The following is a 16,693-nucleotide window of genomic DNA, read 5'->3' on the forward strand; positions in this document are numbered from 1 at the left end:
CTTTCTGGTGTACAGTTCTGAATTTTGGCAAATGCAGTCAAGTCATCACCACTACCACAATTAACAACTATATCACTCTCCAGTAAATTCCCTTGTGGTCAACTCCTTCCCCACCTTTTACCCTGGCAACCGTCAAGCTATTCTCTGTCCCTATAGCAGGTGTCAGCAAATTTTTTTCTGGAAAGGGCCATGCAATAAATAGTTCAAGCTTTGTGGGCTTTTATAGTTTCTGTTGCTGGTGCTAAACTCAGCTGTTGTAGTACGAAAGCAGCCAGGTGATTAATATATGAAGGAATGCAGGTGGCTGTGTTTCAATAGAGCTTTATTTCTGCAAACTGAAACTTGAGTTTTGTGTAATTTTCATGTGTCATGAAATACTGTTTTCTCCAACCATTTAATAAAGTAAATACTTGTTAGCTTATGTGCCATTAAAGAATGACTTGATTTCGCTTACAGACCAGAGTTTGCTGGCCTGTCTTTTCCACAATGTCATATAAACGGAATCATTCAGTATGTAGCATTTGAGTCTGCAGTTCTTCTGTTTAGCAGAATGCATTTGAGATTCATCCGTGTTGTCACAGGTATCAGCAGTCCATTCCTTTATATTGCTGAGTAGGATTCCATTGTATGGATGTATCTGTTTATCCATTTTCCAGGTATATGGATAATTACCCATTTAGATTGTTTCTAGTTTTGATGATTGTAATTTTTTTTTTTTTTTTTTTTTGACAGGGTCTCACTCTGCCACTCAGGCTGGAGTGCAGTGGCATGATCATGGCTTACTGCAACTTGCGCTTCCTGGGTTCAAGTGATTCTTGTGTCTCAGCCTCCTGAGTAGCTGGGATTATGGGCACGGCGTCACCACACTTAGCTCATTTTTTTGTACTTTTAGTAGAGATGGGGTTTCACTGTATTGGCCAGGCTGGTCTCGAACTCCCGACATCAAATGATCCGCCCACCTCGGCCTCCCAGTGATGGGATTATAGGCATAAGCCACCACACCTGGCCTTGATGACTATAATTAATAAGGCCCTATAAGTATTTGTGTACAGGGTTTTTTGTTTTTGTTTTTTGAGATGGGAGTCTCACAAACTCTGCTGCCCAGGGCGGTGTGCAGTGGCGCGATCTTGGCTCACTGCAACCTCTCCTACTTAGGTTCAAGCCATCCTCCTGCCTCAGCCTCCTGAGTAGCTAGGGTTACAGGCACCCACCACCACACCTGGCAAATTTTTGTATTTTTAGTAGAGATGGATTTTCGCCATGTTGGCCAGGCTGGTTTCGAACTCCTGTGCTCAATCAAGTGACCCGCCCACCTCAGCCTCCCAAAGCGCTGGGATTACAGGTGTGAGCCACTGTGCATGGCCTGTGTACAGGTTTTGTGTGAACATAGGATTTCATTTTACTTTGGTATATGCTTATGAGTGGAATGGGATACAGAAGTTTATAAGAAACTGCCAAAATGCTTTCCAAAGTGGCTGTGCCATTTTGCAGTCCCACCAGTAGTGAGTTCCAGTGGCTCTGCAGCCTCTACAAAAATTCATGTCAGTTTTTGTTGAGTTTTGAGAGATTTATATATTCTTCGTACAAGTTACTTGCCTGATAAGAGATTTGCAAACATTTTCTCCCAGCCACTTTTCATTCTGTTAATAGCATCTTTTTTTTTTTTTTTTCGAGACTGAGTCTTGCTCTGTCACCCAGGCTGGAGTGCAATAGCACGATCTCGGCTCACTGCAACCTCCGCCTCCCAGGTTCAAGTGATTCTCCTGCCTCAGCCTCTCGAGTAGCTGGGACTACAGGTGCGTGCCACCATGCCCGGCTAATTTTTGTATTCTTAGTAGAGATGGGGTTTTACCCTGCTGGCCAGGCTGGTCTTGAACTCCTGACCTCAAGTGATCCACCCACCTCGGCCTTTGAAAGTGCTGGGATTACAGGCATGAGCCACTGCACCCAGCCTGAAGCATTCTTAAGGCACCGTAAGTAAGTGTTTGATATCCGATCATTCAGGGAACACTCACCCTTTCGGTTCCTCCTTGAACCGGGTGCCAGGTTGTTACAGTAGCTTCCTAAGTGGTTTCCTCACAGTGCCTACAGCCTTTCCTCGTTCCACCTTGCATACTGCTGTCAGATTATCAAAATGATTTTATGAAGATGAATCTTTTGCTCCTGGTTGCAAGTGTTAAATCATTACTGCTTCTGGCCATTCAGCAAATGATGGTGAAATAGCGAGAATATAACTAACAAAGGCCACATCAAGCGAGTATATTGCTGTAGATGAGTTTCTGTGTATTCGTCCGATTTTGACTAGCATGTCCCAGGGCCAGTGGGCACAGAGGTGCTTTGTATACTAAGTAGTAGTAAAGGGTTCTAGATACATTAAGAAAAAAGTAAATCTTGATTTTTGTTTAAAAAAATAAGACTGCGGAACAAGATAGATCAGAATGTTAATTACCTATGTGTTGTTGTGACTAGAGATCGTTCTTTATCTGAATTTCCACATTCTTTTATAACATTGTTCTTAAAATTTGGAAACTTGAAATAAGGACAAAATCTTGGCCTGCCTCAGCAGTGATGTACAGCCTAGGGATTTGCTGCCATTTTGGGGCTTTCTTAAGAAAAGGAAAAGCCCAGCCAGGCACGGTGGCTCACACCTGTCATCCCAGTACTTTGGGAGGCCGAGGCGGGCAGATCACCTGAGGTCAGGAGTTCAAGATCAGCCTTGCCAACATGATGGAAACCCTGTCTCTACTAAAATACAAAAGTTAGCCGGGCATGGTGGTGGCGCAGGCCCATAGTCCCAGCTACTCGGGAGGCTTAGGTGGGAGAATCGCTTGAACCCGGGAGGCAGAGGTTGCAGTGAGCTGAGATTGCGCCACTGCACTCCAGCCTGGGTGACAAAGTGAGGCTCCATCTCAAAAAAAAAAAAAAAAAAAGGAAAAGCCCCATTTTCCTTTCCCAGAACATCATCTTCTCAGTATAGACAGCAGAAGTCAGAAACAGCCCACCTCAGGGTGAGGCCACCAGGGATTTGAGAGCAGCGCCAATGTGCGTAAACCTAGCCAGGACAGAGTAGCAAAGTGGCTGGCCAGGCTGAGAACCAGGACGGTGCCAGCTCAGGTTCCCACACTCAACACAGAACTCAGGACCTTGCTCATGACGGGCTTAGCTGAATGGCTTCTCGATCCTTTCTCATGCTGCAAGAGCAGAAACAGCCAACTCTCTGAGACACCATGGCTCTTCCCACTAGTCCAACTGATGCGTGTCGTTCTCATCCCCCACACCCAAATCCTCGGGTAATGCCCAGCTCTGCCAAGTACATTCTTCAAGGAACAGCCCCCTGTTTGTGGAACAGGGCTGTGGACTTCATCCCTGAAGGCATGCTTCTGCCTCGGGAACTGGAATCATAACCTGTGCAGAAGGAAGTGCCTAAAGAAGTAGGTGAGGAATTGAAGATTTTTGGAAGAGGCAGCTGTAAATAGGAGCACTTTTATTTAATTTTTTGCTGACATACTATGAGGCAAAACAAAATTGACACCATACAAAATAACTTTATAAAATATCATTCACATCATATTTTATCAGCTTTACAGCATTCTGTGCATGTTAAGGGTTATGTAAGGAGGTGAAAAAACACTATGCCAAACTTTTAGTATTAGTTTATATACACACAGTAAGAAACAAAACAAGTAACTGTTAGGTTTTCCATGAATTTATTGCAAAAATAGTGCAAACTACTTAACCTAGTAAGCTGTAAAAACAAACTAGAAAGGACCCAGCTAAGCTTAAACACAACACTAGATGCTCAGTTTCTCAGCATTTAGCTTTCTTCACCAGTTTTATCTTGACAATCAAGACCACTCCCCATCTGTTCAGTTTCGGGTGAGTGCTGAGGAATAGAGAAACGTGAAGACGGGCTCTCTGGAGAGACCAGAGGCTCAGGCTGCCTGATTTCAGCAACACATTTAGGATCATGCTACTTCCTCAATCGCAATTTTTCTGAGGTCTGTGTTGGGGGAAAAAAAAAAAAAGGTGACATGATTTTTAACCTTGAGCTTAGAAATAAGTTATCCAACCTCTTGATGACATGGAGAAACGAATTAAGAAAGCAGCATGAACAGGAAGGATTCAGAACATTATTGTCTGCTTATAAACATAGTGTCTGCCTCCTCGGGTGTATTTGGCTAAAGTATTATTCTAATATAGGGCAACCTTCGAGCCAGATATTGCAGCAATTTTTGTAAAATTTTTTTATTTTTTAAGGATACTACATCCCTACAAGAGTAATTTTTAAATTTCTTTCAACAGTCTATTGGGGTCCAAAAAGCATATATCTAAACAAAAATAACAAAAGCAAAACAAAATGCTACATGTAAAAGCTAAAGAAAGAAAATGCAGCATATTCAGGTTCTTTTTCTTGAGGTACCTATATAAATTTAATCACCTGCCCCAAAGTCCTCTCGTTAGGTTAAAAACACAATGCGTCCTGGGGAGCCAATTGCCTGGCACGTCTTATTACTGAGAAAGTGCAAGAATGCTGATCATCTTATGCAGCATACTAAAGGATGATTTACTCTTTACAAAATAGAGCTTAAGTATCAACCTGATGGAAGTTAGAAAATTAAAAACATTTAAGGAGAATCATCTCTCTCTCTTTTTATTTTTGAGATCCTGCAGCAAAAAGCCTCCCAAATCAACTTTCAAAGTTCTGCCATTAAGGAATGTTGGTTCTTTTGTAAAATTCAGAGATCTCTTTAAAATAGTAAAACTATATACTACAGGAAAGATCCCTAATTTTTATTTCTTATCGGTATAAAATCAAATTCTTAAGACTCCAAAATATTGTTACCTCCAAAGAATTAAGTAAAAAAAGATCGCCATAGTAGGAAAAGTCTAGAATTGTAAACTGCCAAATATAAAAGCATGGTAAGTCATCAACCTATCTCATTTTCTTACCTGTCAGAAAGCCTTCCTAATTTACAGGCACACAGGGCCGCTGCTGAATGCAGGCCTCTGCCTCCACAAAGCCACGAGCTCTGGCTCGCCCCTTTCTGTCCATGGCCATTAGCACCTCCACCAGGTAGGTCAGGAGAGATGAAATCGACAACAGTCCGTTTGCTGCTTATGAAATAAACTCTTAGAAAATGTGCCAGAGGAAGAGGGGGCATGAATGGCTAGAAAAGCAATGATGAGGGTACTTGGGATTTTTTTTCTGGCCACCCCTTCACTGGCACAGAAAATGAAGTCATAAGCTATAAATATGTGCATAGAGGAGTTTGGACTTTATTGTTTGTAAAATGTTAAATTTGCTCTTGGACATTTTGTTTTCTTTTCACAGGGGGCAGTCGGGATTATAATACACTGGGGAAAAGTCTATGGCTGGGGAAAAGTCTATCAAATTCCATGACCAATTGGACTTTTCTCCCCACCTGTAATATAAATAAAATATGTACTGTTTCATACTGATTTTTTTCAATGCATTGGGGTTCAACATAAAAGGCACAAATAAATAAAAATATCATTAAATAAACGGAAATTACAATTTCAAGTTTCATGTGGAGTTGTATCTCACTGTTTGGTTACTTTTTCCAATTTAATTTGACAGACTTAGTAATAGCACCCAACTGTTTAACTGAGGTAGATCCACATTGTAAAGAAAGCTGGGTCCCCTCCATTTTATCTCTAAATTTATGATACTTTTATAAAAACAAAAATCCATTTAAATCATATGCAGAAGCGATGACAGGTGGTACTACCTGAAGAAAGCTTAGAACATGAGCAGGTTTGCAAATAAGACCTATGCCCAAATTACACTCTCCATCAGCCACACAGAAATCTCAGACTGGAGGGGAAAGAAAAAAAGAAACATTAAAAAACAAAAACAAAAACAAAAAAACCCTGAAAAAGTCGCAAGACTTTTAGAACAGGTCTTTTTGACGGTCACAGAAATGCACAATGGTCCATTTTCATCAAGCTATGGCCATAGCCAAGCTAGACAAGAGAGAGAAAGGGGGGGGGGGGGAGGGAGAGAAAGAGAGAGAAAAAGAGAGAGAGGTGTATCACTGAATGCTTCCCTTTAACTCCAGAAAAAATAACTTGAATTATGATACAGCATCTTGATCTGAACAGTTTACACTCACTCTGCCTAATATTTTTGCATACTCTGAAACTCACAAATTTAACATCTGATTAAGGCTTGAAGTGGCATTGCCACCTAGCATCATGCAAGCGTGGACATTTTCAAGACACACAGCATGGTATTCAACTAAAGACAATGACATGAAGCCTCAGAATTGTATTTAGCAGGTACTATAATTTTATAATTAATTTTACAATTCATGTAGCAAATAGAAAATCATACAGAGAGGCCAATGTATATAAATAAGAGTTTATACAGAAACTGTCAATTCACAAAACAGCACTCCGTGGTTTCTATATTGCAAGCACAAGACATGGTCACGTGGTTCCACTGTACAGGTAGAAACAAGCCCATAGACAATACATAGAGTACCACCTGAAACGAGGCCCTTGGAGCTGCTCAGCTTCTTAGAAAATAGAGAACTTTCAATGGTCATAATACATTTTGATTCAAAATGTCTTCTAAAATGTTTTCATTGTGGGGGAAAATTAAGAAGGGGCAAAAATCCATCTATGGAACTTTTGAATTCATTTTTGGTTCTTTTTCAATTATTTTATAAAAATAAAATAAAACTAGAAAAATTGATAAAACTAAGGGTTAAAACCCCTCAATATGTATTAGGTAAGTAATCTGAAGTGTACCAGAGGTAAGAAAAAGCTGGATTTAGATACTACATTCTTTTCCTGTATTTAATGAGTAATTAGCCACTTTGCTGCACAGAAACTTATAAATTATTCTCTCAAAACTTTTTAAAAAATAAAAACTTGCTTGCCTCTACAGTTATAAAACATGAATTCATACCTTTAACAACTACATTAAAATCCACTATCAAACTCAGGCCTGGAATTGCAACGCAACGCCACCCTCCATCGTGTAGGATTTGAGTCGCGCCTGTCTGTTTGGCTTTGAAGAGGAACTGGGATTGCCGCCACAGTGCTCCCTCTGCAGCCTTTGCCTCTGCGGAGGGAGAGGCCATTCCTTGCCTTTCAGGATGGTGGGTTGGGGGAGAAAGAGGAGAGGGCCAAGAGGAGTCACCAAGAAGAACTTTCTAAGTATTTAAGAAATAAGTACATGGGATTACTTCCCCACTTATAATCAATAAAATCACCCCTTGATAGGGAAAGGTGGTTTCTCAGGCCATTGGCCAAGAGACTGCTCAATACCTGGCTTGAAAAAGCTAGAGATAAAAACTGCCTGTTAGGTAAGTCAAAACTGGTGGCCTATGTGCACAGCTCAAGGTGACACCACACCAAAGTAAGCGGTTTCCCAGGAAGTCACAAAACAGAGCAACAGTAATGAAGAGCATTCCAAAATAAGGGTCACAGGACTGAATAGCACCTTACAGCTGAGGACTTCACACACATTCTACAAAGACATGATTCCAATTCCTTTTTAAAAAAATCTACTTCCATTACAATAAATATTCTTCTCGAGTGACTATGAGAACAAGACCACCAGGCTTTGCTGATGGCCATGGTCAACGCATAAGAGATGGGTCTTGCACCAATCTCCTGCAATCCTGGCAGAGGCGGACTTGGTCAGGGTATGGGAGAAACCACACGACTGGAACCAAGTGTTTTCCGCAATGAGACCAAGTGCGTCCCCCACGGCTCCAGACTGCATGGCATCACAGTTTACAAGTCAAGGGCTGAGGAGCGGAAAGAAAGCTTCCAAGGCTGGAGGTCCATGCCTGCCTTGTGGAATGGCACAGGCTTAGTTCCCCAGAGAAACGCAGCCCCAACATGATTCTGAAAGGACACTGAGGACCGGACTTTAAAGGCACAGAGTCTGAGACTGGGTCTTCCAGAACGCGATCAGGCTGGCACCGACGGAGACAGAGGAAGGCCTTGGCACCACCAGCTTCTTGGGACAGAGGGACCTGCCGTCTCCCACCCAAGACTGCGCACACAACTCCCAGAGTTCAAAGGAGCCCCGGACCCCTACACGAGCACCCCGATCTATGAAGTCGCCTGCACTGTGCCCTGCTAGTTGGTGCTGTGGGGTGTTCTTGGGATCAACTCACTCATTTTAAGGACCTTGAAGCTGCAGAAAGAACTGAATGAGAATGGCCCCAACGTCCAGTTCCTGGAGACACTTGGGGGAGAGTTAATATTTGGTGTTTTAGCTTTAACTCTGAACTACTTAAATCCAAGGAGGTTTTAAATAGGAGATAATTCAGCCTCTTCCTACTCCCCAAAAGGGGGTTGGGGGGTGAGGTGAGGACTTAACCCTTTAGTCATACCACCCACGGCATTTAAAGACCTAACAACACATCTAACATTTCCACACCAACCAATAAGATAGAAACGTGTTAATAAAAGCACCAGGAATCTTCAGTTCTCTCACTTCTGAGTAAATTCTCACAAACGCGAAGATGGTGGGAGGGCCCAGTGCGGCATTCCGGAGATGTGCGTGCAGGAAGCTTGCGGTGGATCTGCGTGCTGCAGCTCCCATGACTGAGTCGAGGGGCAAGCAGCTGTGCAGTGTCCCCTCGAAACACCCTGGACCAGATTCTGACACCCCAAGACCAGCCCAGCGGACCCAGGCAGCCTGTACCCTGGGCCGGCAGGCAGTGGGACACCCACGAGGGCCCAAGCCTCTTGAGGTCTGTCCGCATGGAACAGCCTGGTGGCAGAATTACAAAACATTCTGAGACTGCAAAGGACACTTAGCTCTTCCGGAATGAAAGCACGCAACGTAGCATAAAAAGCATCGAAACCCCAAACAGCAGGGTGTTAATGGCAACTGCTTCCAGGTAGTGACGTAGTAGAACCGCCGGGGCCAAACTCAATGTCTGATGAGCAGCCAACATGACAGCGGGGCCACCTCCAAACACCCAGACGCCTCCAACTGTCAGACCATCGCGTCAACTCAGAAGTAAACTCATGGAGAAATTGGGGCGAGCGCTAACCTGAAGATCGGGAAACATCTGGAACCCAAAGAAAGAAGCGAAGGAGGCCCAGGCCCATAGCACAGTGTAGGGGAAAATGACATTTCTGACAGCAAAGTGGTTAATCACAGGGAGGGGTGTTCAGAGCCTCCCAGGACCGACTTCCTGCAAGTCAGCATCAGACAGTCCACTGCGCCACTAGTGGGAACTTCTACTTCAAAACACCAGCTGTGGGGCTCTGTGTTCTTTTCAAACAAAGGGCCCTGGATTTGAACAGAATGCTTTGCTTTCAATCCTTAGTTTGTTTGCAGTAGGGAGTGAGAGTAACCCGAGGTCCCCAAGTCAAAGGCCAATTACGTCCTGCATTGTCCTTGAAACCATGCAACTATTTTAAATGTATTATTTGCACGACAGTCGGTGTTGAAGCACCTTTGTGATTTTACAGAGTGTATAAAAGAGAGGAGAGGACAGAGGAGGCCATTTTCAACCCTTTCGTAGGTAAAGCAGAAAAAAAAGTGCTTTCTTATATTAAACAGCAAAGTGAAAAGCCAGGCAGGACACAGGCTGTTTCAAGATTCTGCCATACCTGCGCAGGCTCCTGCCAGCCTGCAGGTCAGCATGCCGTCCCGTGCAGAGAACCCTCCCATGCCATTCATGCCGACCGTAGAATCCTAGAATCTCAAAGCTGTGCAGCACAGAGGTGACCCTGGTCCACCTGACACAGCAGAGGAGGAGGGGCTGCCCATGGGTCACAGTATGGCACACACATTTTCAAGCCAGAACTGAACAGATAGATATTCACAATTCAGTTTATTCAGGCAACATATTGGCTGTTTTCAGTGTGGACAGCTACACTTAAGAGCAAACATGATGAATCTATTGAGAATTCAGAGGTAGCCTTTATCTGCATTTTTTTTTTTTTAACTAAAAGGTATTTAGGAACCACCTTCTGTAGTGATTTGGCTAAGCCAATACATTCACTTTAGACAATAACATGGCAAAACATACTGAAAGAAGCATAAGCGAGGGCACCGTAATGGCACTGGTGTGACTCGGACACACACACAGACTGGTCTGGGGCTGAAAAACTTCTTGCTGGGTGTGACACAGGGTAGCCTGACCACAGAGTGACACATGGGAGCTACAGCACACGCTGCTACTCCAGCAAAATAACGGGCAGAAATGACAGCTTTGACACGACAGTGACCTCATGGCTTTAAAATGACTCTGACCACAGAGACGCAAGGAGGCCCTCGCGTCCTAGTAGCAGGCGGAGCAGATGCCTCCTGTCCGGACTGTCCCAGGCTGGGTGGAACTCAAAGACCATGCTTTGGAGAGCCATGGTAAGCGACGAGGAATCAAACAGACCACAACAGTGTTCACAAGACTGCAACGAGTCTGCTTAGGACTAAATCATCAGGCACCAAGAGACCATGTTCTCCTAGTAATAGATCTAGAACTTCCCTTCAGAAGAAAAAGAAAATGAGGCGAACTTGTCCTTCATAAATGGTCAACAGACACGAAGCTAAAGGGCGGAACAGAGTTAAGTCCACATAGCTCTAACACATAATACTGAATACGAGGCAGTGTCTCCACAACAGAGCCACGTGTTGCATTCATATCACTTCTCCTACCGTAAATCTATTTACAATCATCTCAAACAAGTACAGCAGATGCGAAGTGGGACATCGTAAAAAGAAGTTGTCTCAAAAAATCAGTGCAATTATTTTGAGTCGAAGATTTTCCTCACAAAAAAGAGTCAGCATGTGTGTGTGTGTGTGTGTAACAGGGGCACCCCCATGACAAAGTCACAGGTGCACTGGGTCCGCACCGAAAAGCGTCACAGCGGACGAGACTGCTGGCACGGCAGCTAGAGCGCAACAACTTGGTCACTTTGGGGAAGGGCTTCAAACATAAATAAAATACTCGCGTTCTGCAAGTGAGGCGCATGGGCACTGAGGAAGTTTGTTTCTATTTATTGTACATTCCTTTTCTCATGAGCGTGAGAGATGGGTCAGAGAGAGGTCACAGGAAAATGTCGTATGGCTTGTCTGGGCCACTGGGATTGTCCACTATCTGGATTATGTCGACTTCTAAAGCTCCTCCTAACGGAACTGCCTTATGTGTAGGAAAATGCCCATGAAAAATCCTTTCAACTGTCCAGCGGGTCACAGTCCCGCCGAAGGACTCATCCAGTTCCCAGAGGCGCAGGGAACAAGCCATGGGCGACCAGCACGAGCAGCCGAGAAGCCGCCCCAGCCCCAAAGGCCTCCTGGGGACACTCCGGTGTCCCGGCTGCCTGACGTGTGGCCGGTCTATCCTTAGCATATTGTATCAAATATATAATTTGACTGAAAAACTGCCTTGTAAAAATAAAATTTAAACCACCCCACAGGTCAATGTAAAATTACATTGCTGCATATATAAGAAAAAGAATTCATCCAGAAAAATCACATTTGTGGCTTTCAAAAATAAATCATCCAGCAAACTTGAAGGTAAACATTAGGTAATTTATAAAAGTTGGGGAAATAATTTCTATCATATCCATTAGGTACCACATGCACTGGAATATCTGTGTCGGCCAAACCAAACCAGAGCAGAAAGGAAAAAATAAATAGCAATATTTGCATTTAACAGCAATAAAAGTAACAAATAACAACAACAATAAAACCCCCCACCTACTAACCCCACTACAGGAACTGAAATGACATGATCTGTTCTAATGGGCACTCAGTCACCGGGGTAAACATTAGTGATAGCAGTTTAGGACAGCCTCAAACAAACAGCGTGGAGGTCACTGCCTGCTTCCAACAGTTCCCTCTTGGGCAAGCTGTACAATGGTCACGCATCATTTGTGGTTCTAGAGTGCAAACATTCATCCAAAGGAGTGTGAGACCACCACCAAAAAGCAACATCATCCTGAAAAGAAAAGGGAGACCCTGATGTGCAGTAAAAAGGCTGCATGTAAAGACTGCTTGAACCAGAGAAAACCAAAACCTATGGAAAACAATCCCTTTCTAAAAGTACAGCTATGCCCAGTTTTACAAAATTTATCCAAACCAGGAAAATCTGAGCTTAGGACACACAAACAACAGGATGGTGGCTTTGCGTCACCGAAGGGCTCTCACACACGAGGGCAGCTTTCCACTGCTCCCCTGGTGTTCGTTAATTGCTTCGTCATTACAGCAAGAACTTGTCAAATATGATAGGGTAGTGGTAAAAGGATGGGAGTACATCAATGTTTTTAAAAAGTGAACATGTAAAAATATACCAGGAAGAGTCCCAGTATAGGAATCGAATTGGGAGACCTCTTTTAAAGAGATGAGATAAAATCCCAGTTTTTCTTTTAAACAAACCCAGACTTCTACAACGTAATTTTCACATTCAGTTTGCTTAAAGCAAGGCACACCTTACTTAACAGTGGGATGGGGACAAAGCCAGCGAGTGGGCACCCCTCAAATCTTAACAGACCCAGGGGGCAGCAGTGGACAGGGAAGGATGGTGGGGCCCCAGGCACCCACATGATCAGACGATCAGACGCCGGGAAGGGGCCACCTCTGGCTTTCACGTGAACAGGACTGGGACTTACCCTACTGTACTTTGAGGTTTTACACTATCTCAAAATTTATCCTAATAATGCAGGGATTGGCAAAAATTGGAGAAAACAATTGTTTACCTGAGAAATTGTAACTACAGCCATTTAAACTCTGAATCATCAGACATGTACAAAGGTGTGCAGCTGGAGATGTTTGGTCTATTAATGTTTTTAGTATTAAAAGTTTTATAAAACAAGCATAGGGCTATAAAAAAGTACCCTTCTCAAAGTACTCTGGCCCACTAAAAATAAAAGTTTTCCTTCAAAATGATAAAAAAAAAAAAAAAATTGTAGTCCTACTTTTCTGCCAGCCCAGTCTGTCTCAGCCATCCGCTCAGGAAGCACCTCCTCCCTGCCGGGTGCCGCCAGAGCTGGGTCCTCAGACCCCAGGGAGCCCAGGGCTGCAGGCCATCGCTTAGACACAGATGCCCAGGCCAGCCCTGAAGCACCGCACGCAGGAGGTGGCAGCAGGCCCACAAATCTGCATTTTAAACAAGAACCACCATCCCCCAGACAGTCAGACGCAGGTGGAAGAAACACACCTTTGAGACACATGGTTCCAGATGATTCTATAAACGGCTGGAAACTAATCTAATTTCAGATTTGAAAAGTTATTAGTCACAAGATTCCCTCCTTAGCTTGAATGCATCTGTTAATTTAAGCTACGAGCATGTCTGTATCCTTCTGAAAACAGGAGAAAGTGCCACTTGCCAATAAAACAAAAGGAACTGCCATTTCTTAGAGTGGGAGCTTCTGTCATTTAAAAAGATAAAAAAAAAAAAAAAAAAATACAGCCAGAAGAGACTAATGCCATTAATAAGACACTCACACACACACAGGGACACACGCGTGCACACACACACACACACACACCACTCTGAGTACACATCTTCACAAATAATAGTCATCCCTTTGTCATTGCCGCCAACATCCAGGCGAGGTATCCGGAGACCCCCCACCTGCGGCTTGCTGCCCCTCCTGCTGCCTCCAAAGCAGCTGAGCACAAAGGTGGAGGGGGTGCCGCTCAGCAGGAGGCAGCTCCTTTGGCACCCCACTCCACCACAGTGCCGAGGTAAGTGTCGCGCAGGGCCGGGGAGGGAACAGCAGCGGGAAGAGGGGACCTATGGAGCGCACAGCAGCACTAGGGGAGGCTCGCCTCCTTCCTGACACCTCTACACGGAACATGGATTTGAGTCTTACTAAAACTGTGTACAGAGACAAAAAGCCCACTCAGCACAGAGTTGTCTGTTGTTAGCCTTCAAAATCGTCCGTGGTGTCACTCTTAGTGCAACAGTTTCTAGATTGGCAAACCCACGTCTGGGGCCCAAATGCAAACCCCAGAAGAATGGTCCATGCCCTCTGCTGGCCCTGCTATCCTGGGGCCTCCCAGGGCCGGGCAGGCTCCTTCGCTGTGACCGACGGCCTCACGCCCAGCAGAGCCACCACTGACAGCTTTCTACGAAATCTCAGTGCATACATCTATGAAAGTCATCTGACAAAAGCGCACACGGAGAGGAGTGAGTCCCGACACATCAATGTTTCCCAGCAATGCAAGAATAAATAATTTCCACTTGTGCTTCATCAGCTGAGTGAGTGACACATGGGGACGAGGCGGCAGGGAGGGTGGCGCGCGGCGCCGAGGGCACATCCGCCCCTCCCATGGGTACACGCTGCACAGTCTCCACGGGGGGAAGCGGGTTGCTGTCACATTAAGTCAATTGCATATTCCCATCCGTAAGCACTAAGAACTGAGAGGCGGTCCCATCTCCAGGCTCCAGAACACTCTCGATATGCTAAACAGATCACAGAAGCACCCCATAGTCAATAAAATGAAAAAACAGCATCTATCTATCACATTAATACTGCAAACCAGATATATATATTTTTCTCTTACATTAAAGACGACAGTGAAAAAGGATTGTACTGTATTTATCACCACAGACCCGTATTCTTTAAAAACTTTGGAAAATAAATGTCACAGTCCTATAGGACAAATCTGATGATTAGACTGTCAGTACATTGTCTTTTTTCTTTTTTTAAATACATTTTTTATTAAAATGGCACTTGTCTGCCAACCTCTCTGGACCTGGAAATGCTGTAAACACACGGGGCCCACCTTCTCCACTGCTCCTTAGCTCAGGGCGGTGCTGGCAGAACACGGCACCTGCGGACGCCTCTGCATGGCCACCGGCCCTCAGTCGAGGAACTTGGGTGAGCCACGCCAGGGGCACACGAGCATCGCCTGGAAATCAACTTTAGTGACAACATCAGAATGTTCAAGGCTTTAAAACCACACTTGTGTTTTGTGTCGCTTTCACTCTCAGAAGATTCACAGCTAGTTTGAGCCCATCAATTTCATAGAGAATCATGTATTAAAAACAAGTAAATTGAATGACCAGATAAATTAAAAATGTTTTAAAGCCCTGAGTTCATAGACTGGTTTTAGGAAATTTTTAGGATGCACGGGACTCTATTTTAATAAGCAGCTTATAGATTTTAGCAAACCATATTTCCTATGACATTGGGTTCTCATACAGGTCTGCAGTTCAAAATCCAAGTTTGAAATCTGGGACGGAAGGCATTCTGGAAAACGGAGAATCTAATAAAATCAATGACGTCTCATGTTCGATGCTGGCTGTCACGGAAGGGCTGGCCATCTGTTGGTCTGAGTGTAGCTGGTCTCGTGAATCCCACTCGGTACACAATCGCTAAACACTAAAACATGTCAAGCAAAGTACATGGTGCGCAGAGTGTCTTGGTGAACCTGGACCGCCTTGGCCAGTGCTTGGTGGTCTCGCCCGTTACTCTGCCCAGAGGTATGGCTTCCTTCAGCACTGCAGGGATGAGAGAGAGAGAATGAGAATGTGCAGCCGTAATGCACGATGAGGCGGGGCGTCGACCACTAAGTCGAGGTGGCATGGTGGGAACCTGGGGGAGGGGAGAGTCCCACGCTGACGGCCATGCCACTAGCAGGCCTTCTGGGGCGCCGGCTCCAGCCGCTGCGGCCCTGCCCCTTCCCCTTCTGGAAAAGCAGCTGCCAATACCCGTGGCAAAAACTATCCCTGCTGTGACCTCCAGCCAGGCATGCCACTCACCTGTCATGTTCCTTATCCACCAGGTGGTACCTGGCCCGGAAGGCCACCAGGTGGGCATAGTATGCTGGCGCTGGGATGGACACGGAGCGTGTGCAGCGCACGTAAGTGTGACACAGCTGGTAGGTTAGGATCTGCAGCTCATCAGAGGAGAAACGATTGTCGTCCCAGAGGACGTGATAGTGCGAAGGCCTGCTTGTCCCCTAAAAGCAAATCAGAAGATTGGACAGTTGGACTTGCATAAAATCTTTAAAAAGATACTGTGGAAGGTTTATATTTGTATTATTAAAAATGCATCATAGTCCAGACGCGGAGGCTCACGCCTGTAATCCCAGCACTTTGGGAGGCCAAGGCGGGCAGATCACGAGGTCAGGAGTTCAAGTCCAGCCTGGCCAACATAGTGAAACCCCGTCTCTATTAAAAATACAAAAAAATTAGCTAGGCAATTGTGGCACACGCCTGTAGTCCCAGCTACTTGGGAGACTGAGGCAGGAGAATCGCTTGAACCCGGGAGGTGGAGGTTAAGGTGAGCCGAGATCACGCCACTGCGCTCCAGCCTGGGCAACAGAGACTCCTCTGTCTCAAAAAAAAAAAAAAGAAAGCATCATAACTACATGTAGTAAATGGCCCCATATTTGTAAAACTGTATACATTTATTTACACACAGAAAAATCATAGCAAAGATATAAAGCAGGCTGGGCTCGGTGGCTCACACCTGTAATCCCAGCACTTTGGGAGGCAGAGGCGGGCAGACCACGAGGTCACAAGATCAAGACCATCCTAGCTAACAGGGTGAAACCCCATCTCTACTAAAAATACAAAAAATTAGTCAGGCATGGTGGCGGGCATCTGTAGTCCCAGCTACTCGGGAGGCTGAGGCCAGGGAATGGCATGAACCCGGGAGGCAGAGCTTGCAGTGAGCCGAGATTGCGCCACTGCACTCCAGCCTAGGGGACAGAGTGAGACTCCGTCTCCAAAAAAAA

General features: G+C 44.9%; 1 protein-coding gene across 10 annotated transcripts in view; it reads right to left on the reverse strand.

Moving 5' to 3' along the window:
- Window positions 1-3,467: 3,467 nt before the first annotated feature.
- The window catches only part of AGO2 (argonaute RISC catalytic component 2), a 118,601-nt gene continuing 105,375 nt past the window's right edge, over window positions 3,468-16,693 (reverse strand). For all 10 annotated transcript variants that reach the window (XM_055287390.2, XM_063643576.1, XM_055287393.2 and 7 more), the window contains 2 exons: window positions 15,714-15,913; window positions 3,468-15,452 (listed from right to left, as the gene is read on the reverse strand). In XM_055287390.2, the coding sequence (XP_055143365.1) occupies window positions 15,344-15,452; window positions 15,714-15,913 (309 nt within the window). In that variant the 3' untranslated portion in view covers window positions 3,468-15,343. The remainder of the gene's footprint in view (window positions 15,453-15,713; window positions 15,914-16,693) is intronic.

This window comes from Symphalangus syndactylus, chromosome 7 (genome assembly GCF_028878055.3).
Source record: "Symphalangus syndactylus isolate Jambi chromosome 7, NHGRI_mSymSyn1-v2.1_pri, whole genome shotgun sequence".
NCBI lineage: Eukaryota > Metazoa > Chordata > Mammalia > Primates > Hylobatidae > Symphalangus > Symphalangus syndactylus.